The 24,255-nt window shown below is 38.9% G+C and overlaps 1 protein-coding gene across 5 annotated transcripts in view; it reads left to right on the top strand.

The window, feature by feature from the left end:
* Nucleotides 1-21,561, top strand: part of TGFBR1 (transforming growth factor beta receptor 1) — a 54,094-nt gene extending 32,533 nt beyond the window's left edge. For 3 of the 5 annotated variants that reach the window (XM_087419410.1, XM_087419409.1, XM_087419413.1), the window contains exons 4-9: nucleotides 4,511-4,741; nucleotides 8,488-8,655; nucleotides 10,640-10,796; nucleotides 12,508-12,632; nucleotides 14,021-14,151; nucleotides 17,079-21,561. In XM_087419410.1, coding sequence (XP_087275536.1) covers nucleotides 4,511-4,741; nucleotides 8,488-8,655; nucleotides 10,640-10,796; nucleotides 12,508-12,632; nucleotides 14,021-14,151; nucleotides 17,079-17,204 — 938 coding nt within the window. In that variant the 3' untranslated portion in view covers nucleotides 17,205-21,561. The remainder of the gene's footprint in view (nucleotides 1-4,510; nucleotides 4,742-8,487; nucleotides 8,656-10,639; nucleotides 10,797-12,507; nucleotides 12,633-14,020; nucleotides 14,152-17,078) is intronic. The other 2 variants (XM_087419412.1, XM_087419411.1) reach the window with 1 other exon arrangement.
* Nucleotides 21,562-24,255: the final 2,694 nt, after the last annotated feature.

Below are 24,255 nucleotides of genomic sequence, written 5' to 3'. Positions count from 1 at the left end.
TTTTGCTCAGGCCTACTTTTTTATTGAAATAATGAGTTTTTAGTTATTTTTCTCACTTAAGAAAAAAGTCTAACTGCCTTATTATTTAATATAGCTGTATGGATCCACGGCCCATCTGATGTTTGCTTTCCTCAGTTGTTTGTGGATTTTTGTGGGATCAGACATAGACTGGCTAATGGCCAGAATCATCTCCTGAAGTGGATTTTGGCATAGCAGTGCTTCATGTTTAAACCGAAGGGGATTTGTTTTTCACTTTTTCTTTTTTTTTTTTTTTTTTTTAAAGATTTTATTTATTTTATTTTTTCCCCCCAAAGCCCCAGTGGATAGTTGTGTGTCGTAGCTGCACATCCTTCTAGTTGCTGTATGTGGGACTCGGCCTCAGGATGAACGGAGAAGTGGTGCCTCGATGCGCACCCGGGATCCGAACCCGGGCCGCCAGCATCGCAGCGCGCGCACTTAACCACCAAGCCACAGGGCCGGCCCTGTTTTTCACTTTTTCTTGCTTGTGCTTTGGAAGGATACTAAGAGAGGAAGACCCCTATCCTCTACACTACTATAATTTGACAGTTGGACAGGAAACAAGTGATCTAGATTCCAGTGCAAGCTTTGTCATTGATTGGCTGTCTGACCTTGGTTAAACCATGCTGCTTCCTCTCTGGGCTTCTGTTTCCTCATCAGAAATATGGAGCAGATACTGTTGGTAATAATACTTAAGGTGGTTTGTTAGGACTTTTAAATGGATATGCTATCCTTTGAAAAGTATAAATCAACTTCAAATAAGGGCTAGATTCATGGATAAAATGAAGATTTGAAAATAGATATAATGAAAATTTCACTAATTTTATAATCAAGTGACTAAAGGAACATTAAAGCAGAAATTGTGACTAGGGGAAGAATATGACTCTGAAGCACAAAATCACATCTGATAATACAGAAAATTCACATAATGACAAATGTCTATTTATTTTAAGGAAATGAATATATATTGATGTATATCCATATCTGTTCATTCATTTAAGTATGGAGAAACCAATTTCATGACCTGAAGTCTTCTGTAGAATTTGGCCATATATATTCAATAAGGGAGTTCTGTTATGACTACTAGGACACATATAGGCTTGCACTGGAGCTTAGGTCTCTTAAGGCAGCCTTTAGGAACCCCTGAGACAGTTGTGAGGAGGGAGGCAAGGAGAGGTTGGATTGAGATTTAGCCTTAGTACTGAAGATGTGACAGTCTTTGGGCAGGAGTGGTGGAGGAGTGGAGAGAGATTGTTTAGGGCTTCCTGGGGTTCCCCATTGATTCTGAGTTAGTCCAAAGGGCTCCCAAAGAAGATCTGGCTCATTCTAGAAGTCATCCTGGACCCAAAAACTATGACAAACAAGGACCAAAGTCACAGAAAAGCAGGGTGGCTACAGATCATTTGGAATTAATCCCTTGGACCTGATCTCTTGTTACCAGACTTACATCCGGGGAAGTCAGAGCAGCTCTGGCCACTTGGCACAGTGGTGTGTATGAAGCCTCAAGGGGAACAAGCCTACCTAAAGAATTAAAAGAAATTGCTATCTGAATGTCAGTTGATTTCTGAATAAGGATACATTTATTTGCCTTTTAAGATACAGACGTGAAGTAAAGAATGGAATTATTCTTTTTCCATTTTATCTGTATTTCTAGATCCATCAGAGACCACAGCTCTATTGTCTGAAAGCTTCTCTCCCTCCTTTTATGCCTTACCCTGCAAAAACTTGTCGATGTTGTTTGCTAGCTCTATGGCTTTGGGCAGTTAGCTGATGTCTCTTGCCTGGGTTATTTCATCTTTAGAATGAAAGTAATGAACCCTGCCCTGTGCTTGTCATTGGATTGTTGTGAGGTTCAAATGAGATAAGATGTTTGTGTGAAAGCATTTGGTGAATTGTGAAGTTATGTCCAAATGACAGGTGTTACCCTTATTGAAAAGATATTTGGAAGAAAAATCTGACATACAGTATCAATTTACTGCATGGTACAAAAAAGCTTAGTTTAAGGCCTCCTTTCCCTGTCATAGTTCATTGTGTGCTGAATGGCCTCCAGATTTATCCAGACAGAAGCTGTCTTTTGTTGAATGATAGCAAAAAATGCCATCTCTTTCCCTTCTGTAAAGCCTAATGCCACGTCATGCGTGGGACTCATGCCTGTGAGTAAGTAAAATGTCTATACATAATAGCCCTTTTAGTTCTTTCAGTCATTGAGGAAAAAGTAAAACGAAACATTTCGTGTTATGAATTCGCATGTTTATTACTCAGTACCATGACCATAAGTGAGGAAAAGCCCTATCTCGCTCGCTCTCTCTCAAAGACTGTGCTTTATAGCTTGGGAACTACAGGTAAGACAGTGGAGAGCTGGGTTCTGGCAGCTCTAACCTTGAAGGTAACCTAATCCCTGTTGCATTAATTTGAATCACAGGTTGTGCATGTGCCCTTATTTAAGCTGTCATTAGACTATAAAGTGTGTGTGAGCATGCACATGTGTGCCAGTTTTTGAAAGAGAGTGAGTCTGTTAGGCCAGTGTTCGTTATGTCTTGTTCATGCTTACGATCTCTTATAATGTATGCATGTTGTTCAGATCTTATTTCTGTTGTTCACTGCATGTGAAGCTGCTTGGACCCTGTTTCCCTGTTGGAGTTTTCTCTCGAGCAGTTCTAAAGGTACAGAAAAGTAAAGCAGAGAATATAGAGATCCAAATTCGGCCTGTTTGAGAGAATTATTACTTTTTAAAAACGCTCAGGTATTCATATGGGTTATATTAACCAATTATAGATAATATGATGAATCTAGATTTGGCTTTTAATTCTAGTTCTGCATCTAGAATCCAGTGGTGATGGGGAAGCTAAAAATTTTCCTTGTCCCATTAGCCTTTCTTGACCATACCATTTTCAGGAGTCCTGAATGTGTCAGGTATTTTCATACTTCCCGTTTGTGATTCCTGTTTCTTCTTTATTCTTTGCCTTTCTAACTTTCAGATTGGCCTCCTGAAATTAACTCTTAAATGTACTTTAAATCTGAAGTACATGGTGTGGCCCTGTTCAGAGGCTTTAAGAAAATTTCGTAAATTAGTATCTACACTAAACAGCATAATTAGGAATTGATTATTCATAATACAAAAGAGCTCCTTGATTTAAGTAAGGATTTTTCACAAATCTATTTTTAACTAGCAGTCTCCTTATAAACATAAAAACAATTGTTTATGATTAGACTGCTAACTACTTTGTAGGAGGTGGGAAGGATAGAGAGCAAGAGGAGGGAAGGACCCGTTTGAGAAACTTAAAGATGAAAAGAGAAAAACTTCTGATCACTTTAAAGACTTAACATTTAGATTTATAAGCATTTCACATCAGGGAACCAAAGAGAGCAGATAATTTCGTTTACTATCATTGGGTTAATTTGATCCAGCAGGCAACTCTGAATATAGATTATAAATGATACAAATTATGTGTAATAGATTATATAAGTAAAATACTAGTGTAGAACATGATGTACACTGGTATTTTAGTTGTCAGCATCAGTATAATTTAAGAAGACAGTTCCTTAGTCCATGAGGGTATGATATTAAGTGAATTGGAATAGGCCCAAATATAGTGTTACTTCATTGTTTTATGTAGTTAGTAAATTCTTTTCTGTAAATGAAATAAGTGTGGCACTATTTAGAAATATGTATTTAAGAGGTAAGGCAAGTTCAGTTGGTGAAAAAATGCTGATGTCCCCTTACCAAGGTAAGTTAGTTGGTATCATTCTTGGAGACACTAGTGTTGCCTAGGCAGCTAGTTCCCAGCAAGTAAATCACTTGTCTTGAAATGGTTTCTGTGATAATTTTTACTGATTTATTAGAAGTTAGGCCAGAATTTACTTCCGTGTTTCTAGTGTTCACATACTTTTCTCTTCCCATCAGTAAAACCATTACCAGATTCATCTTTCTAAAATAAGACTTTTAAATTATTTTTCCCCATTCATGGCCCTGTTTCAGAAATCCCTCTTTTGTCCACAGCTCTCATTGGTCGTCTTGAGCCTGGCTTTCAGTGCTCTTCGTATTCTGGTGATAGCTTACCTACCTTCTGTTCCACTGTTTTACCACATACATCCCCGTTCTGTTGATCTACACTGGTTCCCTAAACGTGTCTCATTCATTTCCTCCTCCTGCCTTTGCCTGCATTCCTCCTACCTAAACACCTTACCGCCTTCTTTTCTCCTTTGGTCCTATCCCTTCCGTAAACAACAGTCTAAATTCAACTTACTTTACAAAGCCTACCTTGACCCTCTGGGCAGGAATTTCTGGGTTCTTTTATTGTATTTATTATTTTCCTTTTATCATGAATTACTATTTTTGCGAATGTAGTCTTTAGCTCCTCAGTGAGACTAAATTCCTTACAGGTAGAGCTTAAGGAGTTATACCTTTCTAGGTCACTCTTTTATGCCTGTTGTGGTGTTAGAAATACTATAGTGATTGTTTATATTGACTACTATTTATTTTTACCTTTAGGTTTACCATTGCTTGTTCAGAGAACAATCGCAAGAACTATCGTGTTACAAGAAAGTATTGGCAAAGGTCGATTTGGAGAAGTTTGGCGAGGGAAGTGGAGAGGAGAAGAAGTTGCTGTTAAAATATTCTCCTCTCGAGAAGAACGTTCATGGTTCCGTGAGGCAGAGATTTATCAAACTGTAATGTTACGTCATGAAAACATCTTGGGATTTATAGCAGCAGACAATAAAGGTCAGTAACATTTGCTGCTCCTTTGGGTATAACAAAATCTAGTTAAGTCTTTCTATAGATATGGCTGCTGAACATTGTCAAGTGTGATGAGAAATAGATGTGTCGTATAGATTAGACCCATTAGTCAATTGGAATATGTTAGAAGCCTTTTGAAACAGGAACTTTTTAGATTTTCTTGACTCGTGACGTGTTACTCAATCTCTAATTGTTTTATAAAATGTAAAGAGCTATAAAAAAGCCATGTGCTTTTGTTATTCTTGGCAGTTAGTTATTGAGTGTAGACATAACATAGAAAAAAATTTATAAACTCTGGGTGCTCAAAATTTTGAGGTAGGATAGGGCCCGGATACCTGTTTCCTTTGAATCTCTTCCTGACCGTTAGGGTGTTCTAATATGTACTAATGACATTATTTATAGGGAGAGTAAAAAGAACTTCTCAATGTGTTCTGCGTTTTAAGTTGCCTGGGGCTTAATAGATTAATCTATTAAGTAAACTCGGTTAAATTGAGAAATAGTTTCTCCAAAACCGCCTTGCCGTGGGTGACCACGTGGACACTTTCTTGCCTCTGGTGCAGATGCTTGAGGCCCAGGGTCTGATCAGAGGCTGAGGAAGCAAGGAGGCTGCGAGTGAGAGTCCAAGTGGTCCCTGAGCAGTGATTTCAGACTCTACTTCAGCTACTTTCTTGGCTTCAGTTACTGCCCTTGTGCCCACAATTCCTGGGTTTATAGCTTCTGTCAGAGGTTGTGTTACAGCTCTCCTCGTCCCCAGCCTGAGTCAAATGTATTTCCCAGCTTTCCTATTTAAAAAAAAAATGCTGTTCTTATCTTTTTTAGGTTGGCCAGAAGCGTAGCCATGTTTTTTCTTCTCTCCATTCCCGTTTTTTTCCAACAATGTTTATTGCTTCAAAATATTAACAGTGTTTAATCTCAGTTGGCGATTCTGGGTGATTTTATGATTTTCCTTCTTGCTTCTCTGTATTTTTAAATTTATTTACAACAAGCATTTATTATTTGTTTATTTTTTAAAGGTTTATTTGTAGAAAATGTCCAATATATAGAAAAGTAGAGAATAGTATAACGAACCCCCGTCACCCACCTTCAACAACTAAACTCACTGCCAGTCGTATTTGATCTCTGATTCCACCTACACTGCCCCTAACTAAATTATTTGAAGCCAATCCCAGATAACATATCTTTTCATGCGTAAACATTTTCGGTTTGTATCTTTAGATTATGAGGAATCTTTTTATGAAACATAACCACACCAACCATTGTCAGTTTTTAAAATGACATCAAATGTCTGGTCAGTTTCAAATTTTTGCAGTTGTCTCCTGTTTTTTTTTTTTTTAAACAACTGGTTATTCACTTTAGGATCCAAATTCCACACATTGCATCTGGTTGATATTTATCTTAAGTCCCTTAAAATCTCTAGGTTCCACCTCCATCTGTTTTTCTTCTTGCAGTTTATTTGTTGAAGAAACTCGATTGTTTGTCTTGTAGGACTTATCACATTCTGGATTTTACTAATTGAGTTCCCATAGTATCTCTGATCTTACTCTTTGTATTATTTGAAAACTGATAGTTAGAATTAGAGACTGAATCTGATTAAGTTTTACTGGTTTCCTGAAAATATTATATACTTCCTGTGTTGTGTACTTTCTCTGTATCACATCAGGAGGCATGTAATGTTTATCTCTTTTCTGTGACTTGGGGGCAGTGATGGATGTGATGGATATAGGCAGTGATTATCAATGGTTACTACCAATTCAACATTACTTAATTTAAAAACAAAGCAAATAAAACAGCGATCGTAGTCTAAGTCCTTCGTTTTCATTTTCTTCAGCCTTTGACACCATTTAGCTTCTCCCCCAACTCTCAAAACAACCTTTATTATATTCTGTGACTAGATTTTCTTTATTTCTTATTTCTTAATAGTCATCTTCATTTTCTGAAACTCTTCTTACTGATTCATGTGAAGGGTCTAATTCTGCAAATAGTAATTGCTCCCTTAAAAAACTTACCCACATTTGTGGCTTCAGACTCTGCCGTGGTGGTGACTTTCATATCTGCATTTTGAGGCTCAAACCTCACCCAGGCCCACCACGTCTTAGGCGTGTTCCGCTTGCAGACACACTGGCAGAAAACGCTGCTGCTGCCGTGCCCTGAGCTTTCTCTTCCCCTTTGCTTCAAGCAGTGGCCAAGCTGGTGCTGTCATCTGGTGGTCACCATGGGAACTAGCTGACCCTGCTGGCTCCTCCCTACCCCTCCTCTTTTCTTTGTCAGGGGTTAATGGACTTTGCCCAGAACCTAGCCCCTCTACCCCATTCCCTTTTCCGTTATCCTTAGCCTCCTGATTTAGTTAATTCCACCTCAGACAACCCTTTATATGTGCACAGCCTCCTACATATCCTTTTTCCTTCTGCCTCTCCTCAGTTACCTCAGAAAATCTTCCTTTCTTCCATCTTCCTGTGTTCCTATTTATTTCTTGCAGTTGTGAGCCTTTCAGAATTCAGTCATGATTAATAAGCATGCAGATAAAGCTAGCGATGCACCTGTCAAGGAAAACAAAAGGTACAAGTTTGAACAGAACCAGTTTATAAAGTTTATGAAGAACAAGTTTATAAAGAACTAGTATTGTGAATCTCTAAATCCTTTTGAAAGTACCCAGAAATCCGTCTTCTGGAAACATCTCCTTCCTTAATCTCTTCTAATCAGAGTTGCTTTCTCAACCTTCAAAATACAGAAGTTTTATGTCAATTTGGGGTTTTTCTTTTTTACAACTAATAAAGAAGGAAACAGCACATTTAAAGTTCTTATGTGCCAAGCATTAAACGCGTAAAACACCTATTATCCTGTTTTTTAAGTCTTCTTAATGGTCTTGTAAAGTAAGGTATTCTTGTGGAAGAGAAGAAACTGAGGCTCATTGGTTAAGAAACTTGTCTGAGCTCACGCAGTCAGTAACAGCCAGGCGCTGGATTCCAACCAGGTCAGAATGACTCCAGGATACCCTGTTCACGTATCCACTTACAAACGAACTTTTGGAACGTGCATTCCTAGTTGCTGAGGTTCAAAATCACCTTCTGTAAACTAGGTCATTCCCAGCTTTTTCTCCTCCTGACGCTTCAGTTCCTCTCTCGGCTTCTCTGTGTGTCAGCGATACCACTACTTTTATGTTTTTCTAAGCTGGAAACCTTGGAATCATAATCATCATCTCGTCTGGCTTCTTTGTGAACTACATACAGAGTTTGTCATTAAAACTTGCATTTCTTCATTTCAGTTTCCTTTCACTTTTGTCCCATACTGTTCCCTTCCCACTGTGGTGACACTGGGCACCAGATACTTCTCACCTTCCTCCCTTTCTCTTTGTTTCCCTCCCTCCTTCCAGAAACAACCATTCAGCACCTAACCTGAACCAGGCTTTTTTCTAGGCACCAAAGGGTCCTGGCTCTGCTACTGTCTGTGTAGACTCAAGATCACCGTTGTTTAACTGTGATTCCTTGTCTCTTAGATGGGGTTAGTTATCTTTGCCTTATCTCAAGAATAAGGGGCTTACTCTGAGGATCTAAAGGAAATGGATGTAAAAGCATAAGACAAATTGAAAATACAATAAAATATATACGAACTTAAAGTACTATCATATTGCAGTTGTGGGATTCAAGATTGAGAGTAAAAAGTGAATAACTTTTGGATAAATAAATTATAACTGTCCTATAACCCATGTGAAACATTGTTATTCTACTTTGTAGACAACGGTACATGGACTCAGCTCTGGTTGGTGTCAGATTATCATGAGCATGGATCCCTTTTTGATTATTTGAACAGATACACAGTTACTGTGGAAGGGATGATAAAACTTGCTCTGTCCACGGCAAGTGGACTTGCCCATCTTCACATGGAGATTGTTGGTACCCAAGGTAACTTGAAGCAATCCTGTTATTTAAGCTTGAAATTCCCATTAATGTAATATCTGTTCAGAAAATTTTTGTAAGAAGTCACCCTAATTGGAGATGTTTTAAAATGAATTTTTAGATGAGAAAATTTTATTTTTTCTGTTGAAAATTTCAGATGGAGCTGGGAATCTGGGAATTTGTTTAGAGATTCTTTAGTCATTGTAACAACACTGATATTTTTGTGAGTTCTTAAAAGTAGCATTCAGTCTTACTTGTGATTTTTGAGGATCTTGATTTTAAAATTGAAGTTTAAGAGAATGTATTTTTATGTATAGTATCAAATGAAATGTGAAAATGCTTTGTAAATATCAACATACTATATAAATGTTATCTGGCCGTCTAACAATTATATTTGACCCTAAGATAAGGAGACTGCATGAGATACTTTTACAGTTGAAAAATTAAATACTAAGTTTTAGTTATGAAATTTTTACGCTGTGATTTCTGTGCTGTGTGGGATAGCAGATGCCAGTATATCTCTCTGCTCTAGGGATTAAGCACTTGCTACCTGATGGCTCCCCCACTCCCCACTTTACTGCACACATGCTATTTCACGTCTTAGCCAGCCCCATCTTTGTAATTATTATTATTGTTGACTATAACTGCTTTATTGAGTTATAATTCACATATCATACAATACACCCATTTAAAGTATACAATTCAGTGGTTTTTCGTATATTCACAGAATTGTGCAACTATTATGACAGTCAATTTTAGAACATTTTCATCACCCCAAAAAGAAACCTTGTACCCATTAGCAGTGCCTCCCCCTTTCCCCTCAAAATCCTTAGCCCTAGGCAACCACCAATCTACTTTCCATCTCTAAGATTTGCTTATTCTGGACATTTCATACAAATGGAATCATATGTGATCTTTTGTGACTGGCTTCTTTCTCTTAGCATATTTTCAAGGTTCATCTGTGTTGTAGAATGTATCAGTACTTCAGTCCTTTTTATGGCTGGGTAATATCCCATTGTATGGATTTACCACATTTTGTGTATCCATTCATCAGTTGATGGATATTTGGGCTATTATGAATAATGCTGCTATGAACGTTGGTGTAAAGATTTTTTGTGGATCTGTGTTTTCAGTTCTCTTGGATATATACCTGGCAGTGGAATTACTGGATCATATAGTAGCTCTGGTAGTTTGAGGAACTGCCAGACTATTTTTTCCAAAGTGCCTGTACCATTTTACACTCCCACCAGCAGTGTACGAAGGTTCCAAGTATTCCACATTGTGATTATTGTTACGGTGGGTTTTTTTTGTGTGTGAGGAAGACTAGCCCTGAGCTAACATCCTATGCCAATCCTCCTCTTTTTTTTCTGAGGAAGATTGGCCCTGGGCTAACATCCATGCCCATCTTCCTCTACTTTATATGGGATGCTGCCACAGCATGGCTTGACAAGCGGTGTGTCGGTTTGCGCCTGGGATCCGAACCTGTGAACCCCGGGCTGCTGAAGTGGAGTGCGCGCACTTAACCGCTGCGCCACTGGGCTGGCCCCATGTTACAATTATTTTTAATAGCACTTTTTCTAGTCGTCAGTATTCAAGGTTGTACATTTAATAATGAATACATTCCAGTTTACAGGCAAAGGAGGTGATCTAGATTCTTGGACTAGATTATCAGTCTGTGACTAGAGTTCCTATAAATCACAGGTTGTCAACAAACTAATATCTTTAACCCCCCAGTCTTTGAGTTGTTAGACTCACATATTTTGGACATCATTGTTGGGAGCATCTAATTTTCTTTGAAGAAACGTAATTTCAGCAACTTTTGGTATAATGATTCACTTGAGGTTGTTAAGTAATGGCCCAGGTATTGCGGGTGATGTGGGCTGAAATGCTTTGATACTGGGATGGGAAGAGATTAGGCTTTTGAACCTAAAGGTGAGAATTGTGATTGGTATTAGCTTTTAAGTAATCATGTTTTGTTTTTTTTCTTTAGGAAAACCAGCCATTGCTCATAGAGATTTGAAATCAAAGAATATCTTGGTAAAGAAGAATGGAACTTGCTGTATTGCAGACTTGGGACTGGCAGTAAGACATGACTCGGCTACAGATACTATTGATATTGCTCCAAACCACAGAGTGGGAACAAAAAGGTACACTTGTGAATGAATAGTATTTAACATATTCTGAAATCAGTTTCTTTTCCTTCTTCTTCTCATTTGTATATACTTATCTTTTCTGAAACTCAAACTTGTACTTTATTAGATTGTCCACAGGTAGAAGATCTCATGGTCTTACCCGCTCTGAAGCCAAGGTTACCTGACTTAAAAATTAAAAAGATGCCTGCTGATGAAAGGTGGCCCTTCCACAAAATATTATCATTAGTTATGTTAATTATAATAACAATAATAGCTAATGTTTATAGGGTACCTACTATGTGCCAATCATTTTAATGGATCTTTATATATATTACTCATTTAATGCTCTCCTCAAATGTGCTGTAGCTAGCCCAACTATTTTCATATTTTCTGTTCCTAAGAATATGCCTTTTTCTCTTCCTTACAACTTTTTCATGTGCTGTATCCTAGAGCATACTTCCCCCTACTGTTTCCCTAACTTGTACTCAGCCTTCCTTTCTCTTTGGAAGCCTTTTCTGGACTGTTAGGTGTTCTTGCCAAGAGCTCACATAGCATGCTGAACCACTGAGGCATTTACCACATTATGTTGTAGCTGTCCATTTATTTGTCTGTATATTCCATGGGATTGCAGGCTGCTCGAGAGCAACCTTGTATTCCCAGCATTCGTCACAGTGCCTACAGTAGGTCCTCAGTAAATGTTTGTTGAATCCATGAGTCCTCAAGAGAATCTAACTAGGTAGGTGTCATTACCCTCAATTCACAGATGAGGATACCACCTCATGGAGGTTAAGTGATGTGGCCAGCCTCGTGGGGATGGTAAGCCGAAGAGCAGAGATTGGAACCTGGGCCTTTCTGACCCAAAAGGGCTTGCTCTGTGTATCACAGCATGTTGCCACAACATATCTTCAAACTACTGCCTTGGCCTTGAAGAGAGCCAAGTTTTATTCTATCTAAGTTGTGTTTATGATTTCTGGATTTAACAGGGACTCGCAGAACTGTCGACTCAGGATTCCAGGACAGTGGTTGCTGCAGGTCTTCGTGGATTCCGATCTGTAACCTTAGTAGGGTTTTTAAAACTTCAGAACCCTGCAATGTGGCATCAATAGGAGGACTGGCATTGACTTTAATCTATTATTTTGTTCCCTGGAGTTTCCCTGCCCTTCCTTTCATCCTATTTTAGTGAGAAGACTTCTAGATTAAAATATATGATCCTTGCAAAGTACATGACAAAGTAGTTGGTGTACATTAGGACATTTGTCACAGTCACACAGTTGTTACACGTGTGTCTGTTATTGAAACTAAAAGAAGGCAGATAGCATGACATTGCTGTTTCAGCTTTTCATGGGATTTAGTTGACATCATTAATTTGTAAACCAGTGTGGATATATAGTATTTTTGTTGAGTCTAATATGATCTCAGTTAAGTAATATTGTATGTATATGTCTATCTACGTATAGAGAGATGTCTGAAAGGATGTTTATCAAACTGTTCACATTGTGTGGTAGTAATGGAATGATGTTTCACTTTGTACATTATGTCCTTTGGGAAAATTTCTATAAGAAGTATAAGTCATTTTAAAGAACAGCAGAACCATGCTGAAAGGGAAGAAAAGTCTTAAAGTTAATGTTTTTCTTTTTAATTATCAGGAGTAAAAGAAAACTTATGAAACAGTTCACAAGTAATATAGCCACCATTCCATAAAATAAAATGCTGACTTCTTTTTTAGGTACATGGCCCCTGAAGTTCTAGATGATTCCATAAATATGAAGCACTTTGAATCCTTCAAGCGTGCCGACATCTATGCAATGGGCTTAGTGTTCTGGGAAATAGCTCGACGATGTTCCATTGGTGGTAAATTGCTCCCCCTTCCCCCAACAGTTTGTCATGAACAGAAGTTGTTCAAGAATTGCCTTCTTTTTTATACTTATCAACAATCTGAAATTGTGTTCTCCAGGTGATCACTGAGAGAGCCAGAGAAAATAAAGGAGATAAAACTTGTAGGGAGGGGACATGCTTTGTCCTAGTGTACAGCTTTATCCTGGTGTATTCTTTTCCTGTTTCCACTTGAATCTTGGGAAGCATCAGAAACCCACCCCTTTTTTCTTGGAATATAGTTATTTAGAATGGATGACTGCTTGAGAGGCTATCCAGGAAGCTGTTTCTAGCATGTACTTGGGTCAGACTGATTTTTTCCCCCCTGAGATTGTGGTTATTTTCTCCAACTTGATAGCTAGAAATTAGATATACAGAATACAATTACACTGCCATTACATTACTTTTAAAAGTAAGTTTGGGGGCTGGCCCCATGGCTTAGCAGTTAAGTGCGCGCGCTCCGTTACCGGTGGCCCGGGTTCAGATCCTGGGTGCGCACCGACACACCGCTTCTCCGGCCGTGCTGGGGCCGCGTCCCACATACAGCAACTAGAAGGATGTGCAGCTATGACATACAACTATCTACTGGGGCTTTGGGGGGGGGGCGGGGAAGGAGGAGGATTGGCAATAGATCTTAGCTCAGAGCCAGTCTTCCTCAGCAAAAAGAAGAGGATTAGCATGGATGTCAGCTCAGGGCTGATCCTCCTCACAAATAAATAAATAAGTAAAACTGTTTAAAAAAAAAAATAAATAAAAGTAAGTTTGTTTTAACTTTTAAGTTTAGTTTTAGGTCAAGCACTCTTGATGTTTCCTCAAGGTGTAGTCTCTTCTCCTGGGTCCCAGGCTTGGCTGATCCTAGGGCCTCAGGTTTTTGTGCGGCTGTGAGGGGCGGAGTATGTCTCTGCATTGTAGCCAATAGGACAGGTAATTGACAGATACAAGTAGAGGAAGGGCCTCGCACCTCAGGCTTGCCTTTTAGGATTTACAACTCGTTGATAGAGTGTATATATCCCTGTACCAAATGAGAGGCTGTGCCCTCACAGGATAAAAACTTATTTCTGGCACGTTAGGATTCTAGGGGAAAATGTCAATCTGGTGTCACAGCTCATAGTTAATCATCATTAAAATAGCCTTTGCTGATCCCGTGGTGATATTTAGTTTCAAGGTGTGGGCCCAGTACCGACTTAGGGAGGTACGTTGTTGATGCAGATAGAGCAAGCTGGAAGCCCTGTTCCACTTGCCTAATTTAGTTATGGGACACTGTAATAGGACTCGCGTGTTCCTCTTCTGTCTGATCAAAGCATGGTCTGGCATTATCTCAGTAATTTTCTTTAAAATAGATTTTTTTTTTTTTTTTGCTGATATAGGAATTCATGAAGATTACCAGCTGCCTTATTATGATCTTGTACCTTCTGATCCATCAGTTGAAGAAATGAGAAAAGTTGTTTGTGAACAGAAGTTAAGGCCAAATATTCCAAACAGATGGCAGAGCTGTGAAGTGAGTATTTCTTTTGGATACCATGTAATTTTCTAAACTTCTGCTTAGTAAGTGGAAATTTGCTATTTTTCTTTAAGGAAAACAGACACAAGAATTCCCTTTTCTTTCCTCTTCCTGGCAACTAAACCAATGAGTAAAAAGAATAATTTGGTTTCCGTGTTCAATTTTAAGCTCATTGAAAGGGCCATGGAGCATTTGTAGTGGCATCAGTGTATCAGAACAGTGTCTAGAGGTGCCAGTGAACCAAAGCGCCTGCATTTAAATGAATGCTTCCCTTCAACCAGGGCAGCCCCAAGAGTAGGGGGAGTGTTGGATGAGAATTAGGAGACCTGTATTCTAGACCAGTTTGGCTACCATTTCAATCTACTTGGGGCAAATCACTTCAGTTCTCTGGACCTTAACGCGCTTTGTTGTAAAATGAAGAACTTGGATAAGATGATTTCGAAGATGGTGCAGATGATTTTAGATCTTATTCATCAGGTTGCCCGTATGACCATTCACGAGGAATTTGGGGAAACTGCTTTCCAGCAGTGTCTGAGCTTCTCAACCCTAACTCTTACAGAAAGTTTTAGAAGTGTTTTTGTAGTTGTAAATTTAAAGAATTCATAAGACAAATTTTATTTAATCTATCCTTAATTGCTAACTGTTACTATTATAATATTGGTGAGGCAGAGCATTTCTTTCCAGATTAGAATTTTATAGCTTAAGAGGAATAAAAAGATGATCACTTAACTAGTTGATTTGGCTTCTTAAAATAATGTAGGACTCAGTAGAACCTTTGACATCAAGAGAGCTCCTTAGCTACCTCAACAAAATCAAGTATCCAGGCCCAGATAAAATATATCTCAGTGAGCTCAAAGAATTTGCATGTTTAACAAATGAAATTGGGCTAGATTTTGTCTTTTAAATATTGGATCTCGATACTGCAAAGTGCAGACTTGAAGTATGCGTGCACTCATTCATTAATTAGAGCAGATTATTATTAAACAGATGGCTTTTTAAGCATGAAGAAAAGTTAGCAGTTAACATTAAGAGCACACATGCAATTTGCAGTTACTGTCACATCATTCTGAATTAGTGCCATCTCTGTCATTTGTCTCCGTTTCTTTAGTTTTCTGTGTACTTCTCACTAATTCAGTCTTCTACTTTTCTGGGGTTTTATAAATCTCTTCTCAATAGTTAAAACACATCAAGAATATGAAACTGATAGAGTGCCTAAAGAAGTGTCTTCCAGAACCTTCTGACCTTTTCCCGTCTGGACTGGTTGCTCTAGGCCAGCTGCACAGCTTTCGTCTTGGGGTGTCCCTCACCTTTCGTCTTGGGACTCCCTGTGCCTCTGCTGCGGTGAAGCTTCCTTCCTGGACCCCATGTCTTCCTGGTTCTTGGTTTGCTCATTTCTCCCCTTTCAGGTCTCTGCTCAGATGTGACGTTGTCAGTGAGATGTGACCTCTGTGCCTGTTTAGGGTCCTCCTTCCCTGGCATGCTTTATCTCTTTCCCTACAGGATGTTTCTCCTTAGCACTTACCACTGGCACTTCATGTATTTTACTTATTTATTAATTATGTACTTTGCCCTCTAGAATGTAAGCTTTGTGAGGGCAGGGAGTTTGTCTCTTTGTTCATTGCTGTATCCCTAGCACCTAGGATGGTAGGTGGTAGGCACTCAATAAATGTTTGTTGAATGAATATATGTTTGTGCTGGGCACTTGGTCCTTTTTATCTGGAAATGAATGTTCATTTCTAGGAAATGTTCCTAAAGTATTTCTTTGATTTGTTCCCTTCCATTGTCCTCTGTTCTCTTTCTTCAGTTCTAGTTATGAATGTTAGACCTCTTGAACAGGACTCTGATTTTCTTCTCTTTTCCCTCCTATTATCCATTTCTTTGTCTTTGTTCTCCACTTTCTGGGATGTTTTCAGCTTTTATCTTTTTTCATCAGGTTTGTTTTCCAGTTCAAGCAAGAAACAGAAAACGTATCAGTGGTAAATCCAGGATCAGTATTTCCTTTGGTTTCTGAGGATATTAATGATAGACTGTTGGTATTTTCTTCTCTCTGTGCAGCTTCTGTTTCTCCAAGTTGCTCTTTTCTGTTTGTGTCAGCTTCTGCATTTCATAGGACTTTCCACAAATGTCTGAGCAGACTCATGCTCTCTTCATGTTTAAAAACGGGACATTGACGGCCGAGAGGAAGCTTTGTGCACGTGAATGAGCTTGTTGACTGTGAGCTTTAGGGCCATCTAACTGGGTTGCTTCCTTGGGCCACGACTGCCCTCAGTGTCCTCAGGCTTTTCCTCTTGGGCTGCTCACTTTCCCCGGAGAAGACTCTTCCGGTCTCTTGCCTGGAGGAGTATGTACAAGTTGCTGCCCGTGTTTTGGGGAGAAAGTTTACGGTCTTAGCGTTTAGTGTGTGGTAAGTATGGAACTTTGCCCTCATGTTCCCCAAGTCAGAAATCTCCGTTTCACCCTTTCAGATACAAACCTCTCCTCTTCTGCTAGAGTGGGGGTGGGGCAGTCACCCTACTGTGTGAGGTTGGCAGGGGCAGGTATCTGGGCTTCCAGCTCTTTTGGTTCCACCTACTTTTAGCTTGAACTTCACCCCAGAGGTACTTGATGCAGTGAATTCCTCGGGTTTGAGCGGAGTTTCAGTGTGAGTCAAGAGTCTTCTTTCCCTAGCATGGCTCTGGTTTAGGATTCAGCTTTCTCAGGTCTGCTAAGTCAGTCACCCCGTCCACCTGCTTTCCAGCTGCTGGCACCAGTACCCTATCGATGGGAATTTAGGTCATTTCTATTCACTTACTCTTACAGATAATGCTGAAACAAAAAAACTTGTACATACATCATTTAGAAAGAACATTTACAGGTAAGGATTCTTATCCAGATCACTGGAAAGTGGTGCATGCATTAATGATTTTTCTTGTCTTTTCTTGTAGGCCCTGAGAGTAATGGCAAAAATCATGAGAGAATGTTGGTATGCCAATGGAGCAGCTAGGCTTACAGCTTTACGGATTAAGAAAACATTGTCACAACTCAGTCAACAGGAAGGCATCAAAATGTAATTCTGCGGCTTTGCCTGGACTCTGTTTTTCTTCAGAGCTGCTCCTGGGTTTTAATTTGGGAGGTCAGTTGTTCTACCTCACTGAGAGGGAACAGAAGGATATTGCTTCCTTTTGCAGCAGTGTAATAAGGTCAATTAAAAACTACCCAGGATTTCTTTGGACCCAGGAAACAGCCATGTGGGTCCTTTCTGTGCACTATGAACGCTTCTTTCCCAGGACAGTTACAAAATGTTGTGTAGTCTACCTTTATTTTTTATTAACACAAAACTTGTTTTTTTAAAAGATGATTGCTGGTCTTAACTTTAGGTAACTCTGCTGTGCTGAAGATCATCTGTAAGGGTAAAGGAACTAGATTGCTGAGTTATACAAAAACATTTCTTATTTTTAAAGAAAGTGATTTCTTTCTCCTGGCTAGTACATTCTCAGAGGATTCTGAACCACTAAAGAGTTTCCTTGATTCAGACTTTGAATGTACTGTTCTATAATTTTCAGGATCTTAAAACTAACGCGTATAAAACTCTTATCTTGAGTCTAAAAATGACCTCATATAGTAGTGAGGAACATAATTTATGCAATTGTATTTTGTATACTATTATTGTTCTTTCACATATTTGGAACATTACATGCCTTCAAAATGGGATTGTACTATACCAGTAAGTGCCACTTCTGTGTCTTTCTAATGGAAATGAGTAGAATTGCTTGAAGTCTGTATATGTTAAAACCTGAAGTGTTTTAATTGAAAAAGTTTATTTAAGTAATTCAGACATTTTCTGTTTTGTTTTTTGGAAGAGTTTTTGTGGTATGTCATTCGATATTCCATTTTGAAAATGCCTTTCTCCTACCAAAATGTGCTTAAACCACTAAAGAAATGACGTGTCATTAGTTGGTAAATTGTTATCATGGTCATGTTTGAATATTCTCACACCCAGCTTTTGCATTTTAATTATGTTGTCTAAATATACTTACAAAAAATCACGTGGCACTCTAGATGCTTATAGTACGTAAATAAGTTAAAATTTGTAGCATACAGACTAATTTTTCTGAAAGGGAAAATTTGTCTAGCTACTTGTGAAAAGTTGTGTGGCATTCTGTAAGCCATTTTGTTCTTTATCTTATCAAAGACAGTGTTATTTTTTTAAGAAATGAATTATGTTTAAAATTAGAATATGGTTAATGTTACATAATAGGCCTTTTTCTAGGGAGGTGAAGGGAGTAGTAATTTGAGTAGATAACAGGTGTGCACGAGAGTCATGTTTGTTTCGTAGGAGTCGATGGTCGGTGGACTTTGTCTCGGTAGCTGAGGTTGGAGCTAGGTGGTTTTGAGGTCTCACTACGTATGTTGAGGAGGCAGCTTTTAATTCAGCCTCCTGCAGGGCTTGCAGCTGCTTGATTTTCGTGGTTATGTCGTGAATTCAGCGCACCCTTGATATTTGGGAGAGTGGTAGCTAAAAAATATTCTGGGTATAAGTTCTCCATTTACAGATGTTTTCAGTCAAATTAGATGTTTAAAGCAAACTTGTCATGGTCTTCTCACAGTCTCTTGACACTGGCTTATAATAACTGGTTTTTACTTGCAGTGCTGAAAGTCTTTGCAGGGCTTTCACAATTTTCAAAATTCTCTTTATCACTGTGATCTTATTGTGAGGGAGGAAAATTGTCATAGCTGTGAAGCAAGACACTGACTTTCTAGTGCTATCGATTTCCCAATGAAAGGGTCAGAATAACCCTTACAGTATTTTGGTCAGTAAGAGATAGTGGCCGTTTATGCTGACTGAGCTGCATTCTGATAATGTCTTATCTCTTTTACATAGAATAAATTAAAAGACTATTTGGTCTTAAAGCCAAAGTAATTTTAGAATGAATGACATATTACATAGGAATTTAGTGTCAATTTCATGTTTTAAAAACATCATGGGGAAAATGTGCTTAGAGGTTCATATTTTGACTCCAAATTTGAGTTTTTTCTGTAGTTACCATGATTTCATCAAAGCAAATGAATGAGTTTGAGAGGTTTGTTTTTATAATTGTGTTATATTTCCTGTTTAATCTCTAGCTCTATGATCAGGTACTTCTTTTTTTTGGCCATTTCTAAGCCTACCAGATCTGCTTTATGAAATCCAGGGGACCAATGCATTTTGTCGCTAGAACTTTTTTTATGTAATTTTTAAGAACATACCAAAAGTTCTTGTCTGGTTTAAAGTTGTGGCACACGATTTCTCACTTTCATATGAGGTAATAAACTTTTGCTGAAGATATTCTTTATTAAATCAAAGATTGAGTTACAATTATACCGTTCTTGCGTAAGTGGATAAAATGTACTTTTGATGAGTCAGGGAATTTTTTAAAAGTTGGAATTTAGTTCTAAATTGGATTTACATATTACTGCAGCTAATTCCTTTCTTGGCTAATGATGGTTTTATAAACCCCAGTTGTCTAAAATTGAAAGTGAAAGTAACTTAAAGAATGAAATAGATCATAATTACTATGGCCATAACTGCAGATAAATTTGACTAGAGTATTAATTTTGTCATTTAGAAAGACAAGCCTTTGTTTATACTGCCTATCTTTAGATGCTCACCTTCCAAAATTCAACTTGGCTAAAATACACCTTCAGGCAAATTACCTGTCCACATCTGTTTTGTCAGTATCCCTGAGGAATAGGGGTGGGGAGGTATGACTCAGTGGAGCGCAGACATCCTTGTCCTTCTTTGATAACTTAAGCTGTTTCTCCCAACCTGCCTTCCTGCTGGTCCCTAACTCAGAGACCACTGTCTTACCACCACCCTCCCCCTCACCCCCCAGTAGTGTTTTGACTGAATAGCTGCTTTTATCTAGAGTGAGTGGTTGATGGAAGTTATGACGTACTTCCATTTCCTTGAGTCATTGGATGTTGCTGGGAGGGGTCTCCAAGTTTGGAGATTGGGTGGATGATGGCCCTGCTGGCTGCCCTGCTTTGACTTGGGCCATGGCCAAGGAGTGGGATGGCAGCAAGGTGGCACCTGTGGCAATGGGAGTTGTGCCAGAAGCAGTGGCCAGTTGTATCCTCCACAGGACAGAGTAAGGCCCAAAGAGCTGAGCCTGTAATTCTGCTGTAATGATAGTGCTCAAGAAGTGCCTTGAGTCATGTACAGTGCCATGGCCAGGAAGAATTCGAAATTTCAGTTGGTATTACAAAATTGAAGGGGTCACTTGGCCATTTTGCAGTTCTTGCAGGAGTTACCTTTTGGTTTTCTCTACATCTGAGAACTATCACATAGAATATTTTTTAAAACAAGATGGCAAAGTGCTAATTAAAATACACAACAAAATCAGTATCCCATTAGACGTGTCATATCAAGAGTTTATTTTTGTCCTTGCACTGAAAGAGTGATTGTAAGTCAGCTGTTTCTTTTGTTTCTCGACGTGGCAGTGTTCTGGCTCCAAATGGTGGAGATTCCAAATAATGGTTCTGTTACAGCTTGGCGGAAAATGCCAATTCCGATATTTTTGAGATCCTAAAGAATAGCTCTGGACATATACTGCAGCTTCTTGTGTCTGTTTTGGAATGCTGGAATATCCATGGGCCCTCTCTCTGGGAATGCTGGACTTCTAGGACATTCTGAGTATTGTCATTTAAACTTTTTAATCCCATTATGCAATCTTATTTGTAATTGTAAACTTTTAAAAATGTGGTTAATAACATTCAACCTGTTTCTTAAAGCTTAAAAAGAACTTCAGTGAATTTGTTTTTATTTTTTAACAAGATTTGTGAATTGAATTATCATGAACTGTGTTTTGATAACCCTTTTTCACGTTGTGCCAATGGAATGAGGTTTTTGATATTTCTTTATATGTCAAGGAGATGCTTCAAAACGTCAATTGCTTTAAACTTAAATTACCTCTCAAGAGACTAAGGTACATTTACCTCATTGTATATATAATGTTTAGTATTTGTCAGAGCATTCTCCAGGTTTGCAGTCTTATTTCTATAAAGTATGAGTATTATGTTGCTAAATTACTCAAATGGTACTGTATTGTTTATATTTGTACCCCAAATAACATCATCTGTACTTTCTGTTTTCTGTATTGTATTTGTGCAAAATTCTTTTGGCTTTATCAGTGTAATCTCTGTCCTTTCAGATGTGTACAGAAAATGTCCATATAAATTTTCATTTAAGTTGAATGATTTTGAGAAACCTCTAAAGAGGAGAGAAAAACAAAAACTACAGTTCCCCATAAGTTTTTTAAAGTTGTATATTGTATTTGTAGTAAATTCCGAATGAACTGTAAATAGGAAGTAGGAGAGTGATGCTAATGTCAAGTCCTAACACTACAGTAGAAAAATGGAAGCAATGCAAATAAATGACTTTTTTCCCAAGTGCTAGTGGCATAATTTAAAATAAAGTGTGTGTATTGGAGTAAATCATGCTGTTATGAAATGTAGTTGCTGTAGACAGAGACTAGAATCTTTGGATTACTACCAATACAACTTACTGTATTGTAACCTGTGTGAGAAGTGCCTGCCTGCCCGAAGGTGTGTCTGCGCGCATGGCGGCTTCTTTCCACTTGCCTGGGGGTTGTTGATCTGTCAGGACAGGATGGGACCTGTCTACATCTGAACTACTTTGCCTCTGGCTCAGCAGATTTGCTAAGTTTATGCTAAAGCAGTGTTGTTATTTTGACTTAAAGCTTTTCAATGATTTTCAAGGAAATTTAGAATATTTTCATCTTCTTTCCTAATTTAAGGATTTGTGAGAATGGGCATAATTTGTAGAAATAGGCTTTTGTTTTTTTTAAAGTAGATTTGAGCAGTTAGTATCCTGGGAGTGAGAACTTGGCTGGTAAGAGCACTGAGGCAATAGGAGTAGAGAGAGGAGATGTGGTCCCCTAACCCTTGACTGACCTGGGAGAGGTTGTGCAGGTTGGATTGCTCTTGCAGTCAAGACTAGTCACTTCAATTCAAAGACTGGATTTAGGGAATTTTTTCTTCCTTCATAATAAAGAAGACACATCACCAGGATATAGAGCTTTTGTTGAAAGTGGAAAAAAGTAAAATTATTTTTAAAACATTATAGATTCAGAGAAACAGCAGAACTTCCTTTCTACAGGTCTCTTCTGCCTTTGGTGTTTCCTTGTTTTGAAAAAGTGATTTTATAGATATAGCCTGATGGACATATCTTGCAGCTCTGCACTTTTTTGGTTTCATAATTGAGGACTTACAAAACAGTGGAGCTCTTCTGAAAAATGAGTAGAAATACTTGATGTTACAAAAGCTAGGGCTTGGTCATGCATGGTTTAGCCATGCATGATTTTTAAGAAGTGGGAAAGATACAGTTAAATAATATTAAATCATTGTGGAAATAAAGGATTCTTTGTGTGAGTTACAGAGAAATGGAAAGGGAAAAAACTTAAGATAACTATTTTCTATTATGAAACAATAAAATTATAAAAAGGGGCATTGGCAACTTAAGTGTTTCAAAGAGAGGAAAGGGAAAAGAAGCAGTTGAGGGAGACTAAGAAGAATAGGAGATAGAAGGAAGAATTGGTGTGGCCCAGTGATAAAATGCACATGTACTGTGGTTGGCAGCACTGAAACACTCAGGGTCTGAATGTTGTAATAGATGTTGTGCAGGGAGGTCTGGTTCTACGTGTAGAGGGAAGTGTGGATTGATAGGCTACTTCAGAATGTTAGAGATTTTAAAAGGAAAAACCATGTGGGAAAGGTTATGGACATCAACACTGAAATAAAATTAGAACTGCTGCTTGGCGCTTCTGATACCCTCAAGAGGAATCAGGTGGTCATTGGATTCACAGGCTAGAATAGATGTGGGCGCTCAATGAGTGATGGATGGAATGCACTTTTGAGATTTAATTCTGGCTGTGAGAGGTGATTGGCCAATACCTAGCATTTGAGTCTTTTCCAAGTGCTTTCATCTGCATGATCTCACCTCAGTTTTGCAACTAGGACGGATGGTGACCAACTGAAGGTGACCAACTGAAGGAGGTGCACAGTCCTGAGAGGAGCCCGGCAATCCTGTCCTTTAGGGAGTGGCTGATGGTGAACTGGGTGTGGATTTGATAGACGGGTGAGGCCGGAGAGGACAGGTATTGTGTGGGAGGCTCAGGAGTAGCCTCCTCTCCCTCACTGGCCCGTCTTGTGAGCTTCTTTGATGCGGAAGGTGGAGCTCAGCATGTCTCCTGGGAACTCTAATTTGGAAGGCTGTATAGCTTGGGAGGCCAGTGGCAGCTAGCCAAGTCCCAGGGCCAGCCTTAGTGTTCAATTCAGTCTCAAGGATAAAGAGGCCTCAAGTATCTTTCTCCTCCCAGCAAAAAAAAGTGCTTAGGAAGCTGAACACTCTCACTGTTCTCAATGTGTAGCAGCCCTACGTAGATGTGAAACAGGCTAGAGCCATTATAAACAGTACAAGTCGAATACGCCATGGATAACCTGCAGGCGCACTTCTCTCTGGTTCCTGAATAGGGGAGATACAGGGAGCGCACATGCATACAGCTGTAGCAGATTTTTCTATGCCAAGCTCAGACCTGTCCTTCCTTTTCTAACTCATGGTCTCACAAAAGTGTAGGGAAGGTGATTCCTGCTGCCCTGAGCTCCTGTAGCCAGCTCAGAAGGGCTGGGCATCCTGGAGTTGCAACTCAGATTTAGGGCTTGCAAATTCTGGAGTAAGTTGCCGCTCTCCCCAGTACGCCCCAGAATGTCTGATATTCTCACGTCTAATCTTAAAGCCTGCTTGGGATAACAGTCTCCTTGGGATCTCTGGTTCAAGACCAGCAAAGAGACTAGGTGCTCAAGGGCTATTCCTGTACCTACAGGAAGCTCCAGAGATTGTTGGTTGGGAGCATTACAGGATTTGGACGCAACTAGCTTTCAAAATGAAGGCAAAAAATAAGAGAAGATGGCAAAATAAAAAGATAAAAAGACTAAGACAATTTGTTGCCTGTGGATCTGCCTTACAAGAAATACTAAAAGAAATCCTTCAGAATGAAAATAAATGACACCAGATGGTAACTCAAGTCCATAGGATGAAATGAAGAGTACTGGAAATGATCTATA

Source organism: Ceratotherium simum, chromosome 29 (genome assembly GCF_057802395.1).
Source record: "Ceratotherium simum simum isolate JZ-2026a chromosome 29, ASM5780239v1, whole genome shotgun sequence".
Classification (NCBI taxonomy): Eukaryota; Metazoa; Chordata; class Mammalia; order Perissodactyla; family Rhinocerotidae; genus Ceratotherium; species Ceratotherium simum.
Note: the sequence above shows the minus strand (reverse complement) of the source record. Positions and strands in the feature narration are given on the sequence as shown.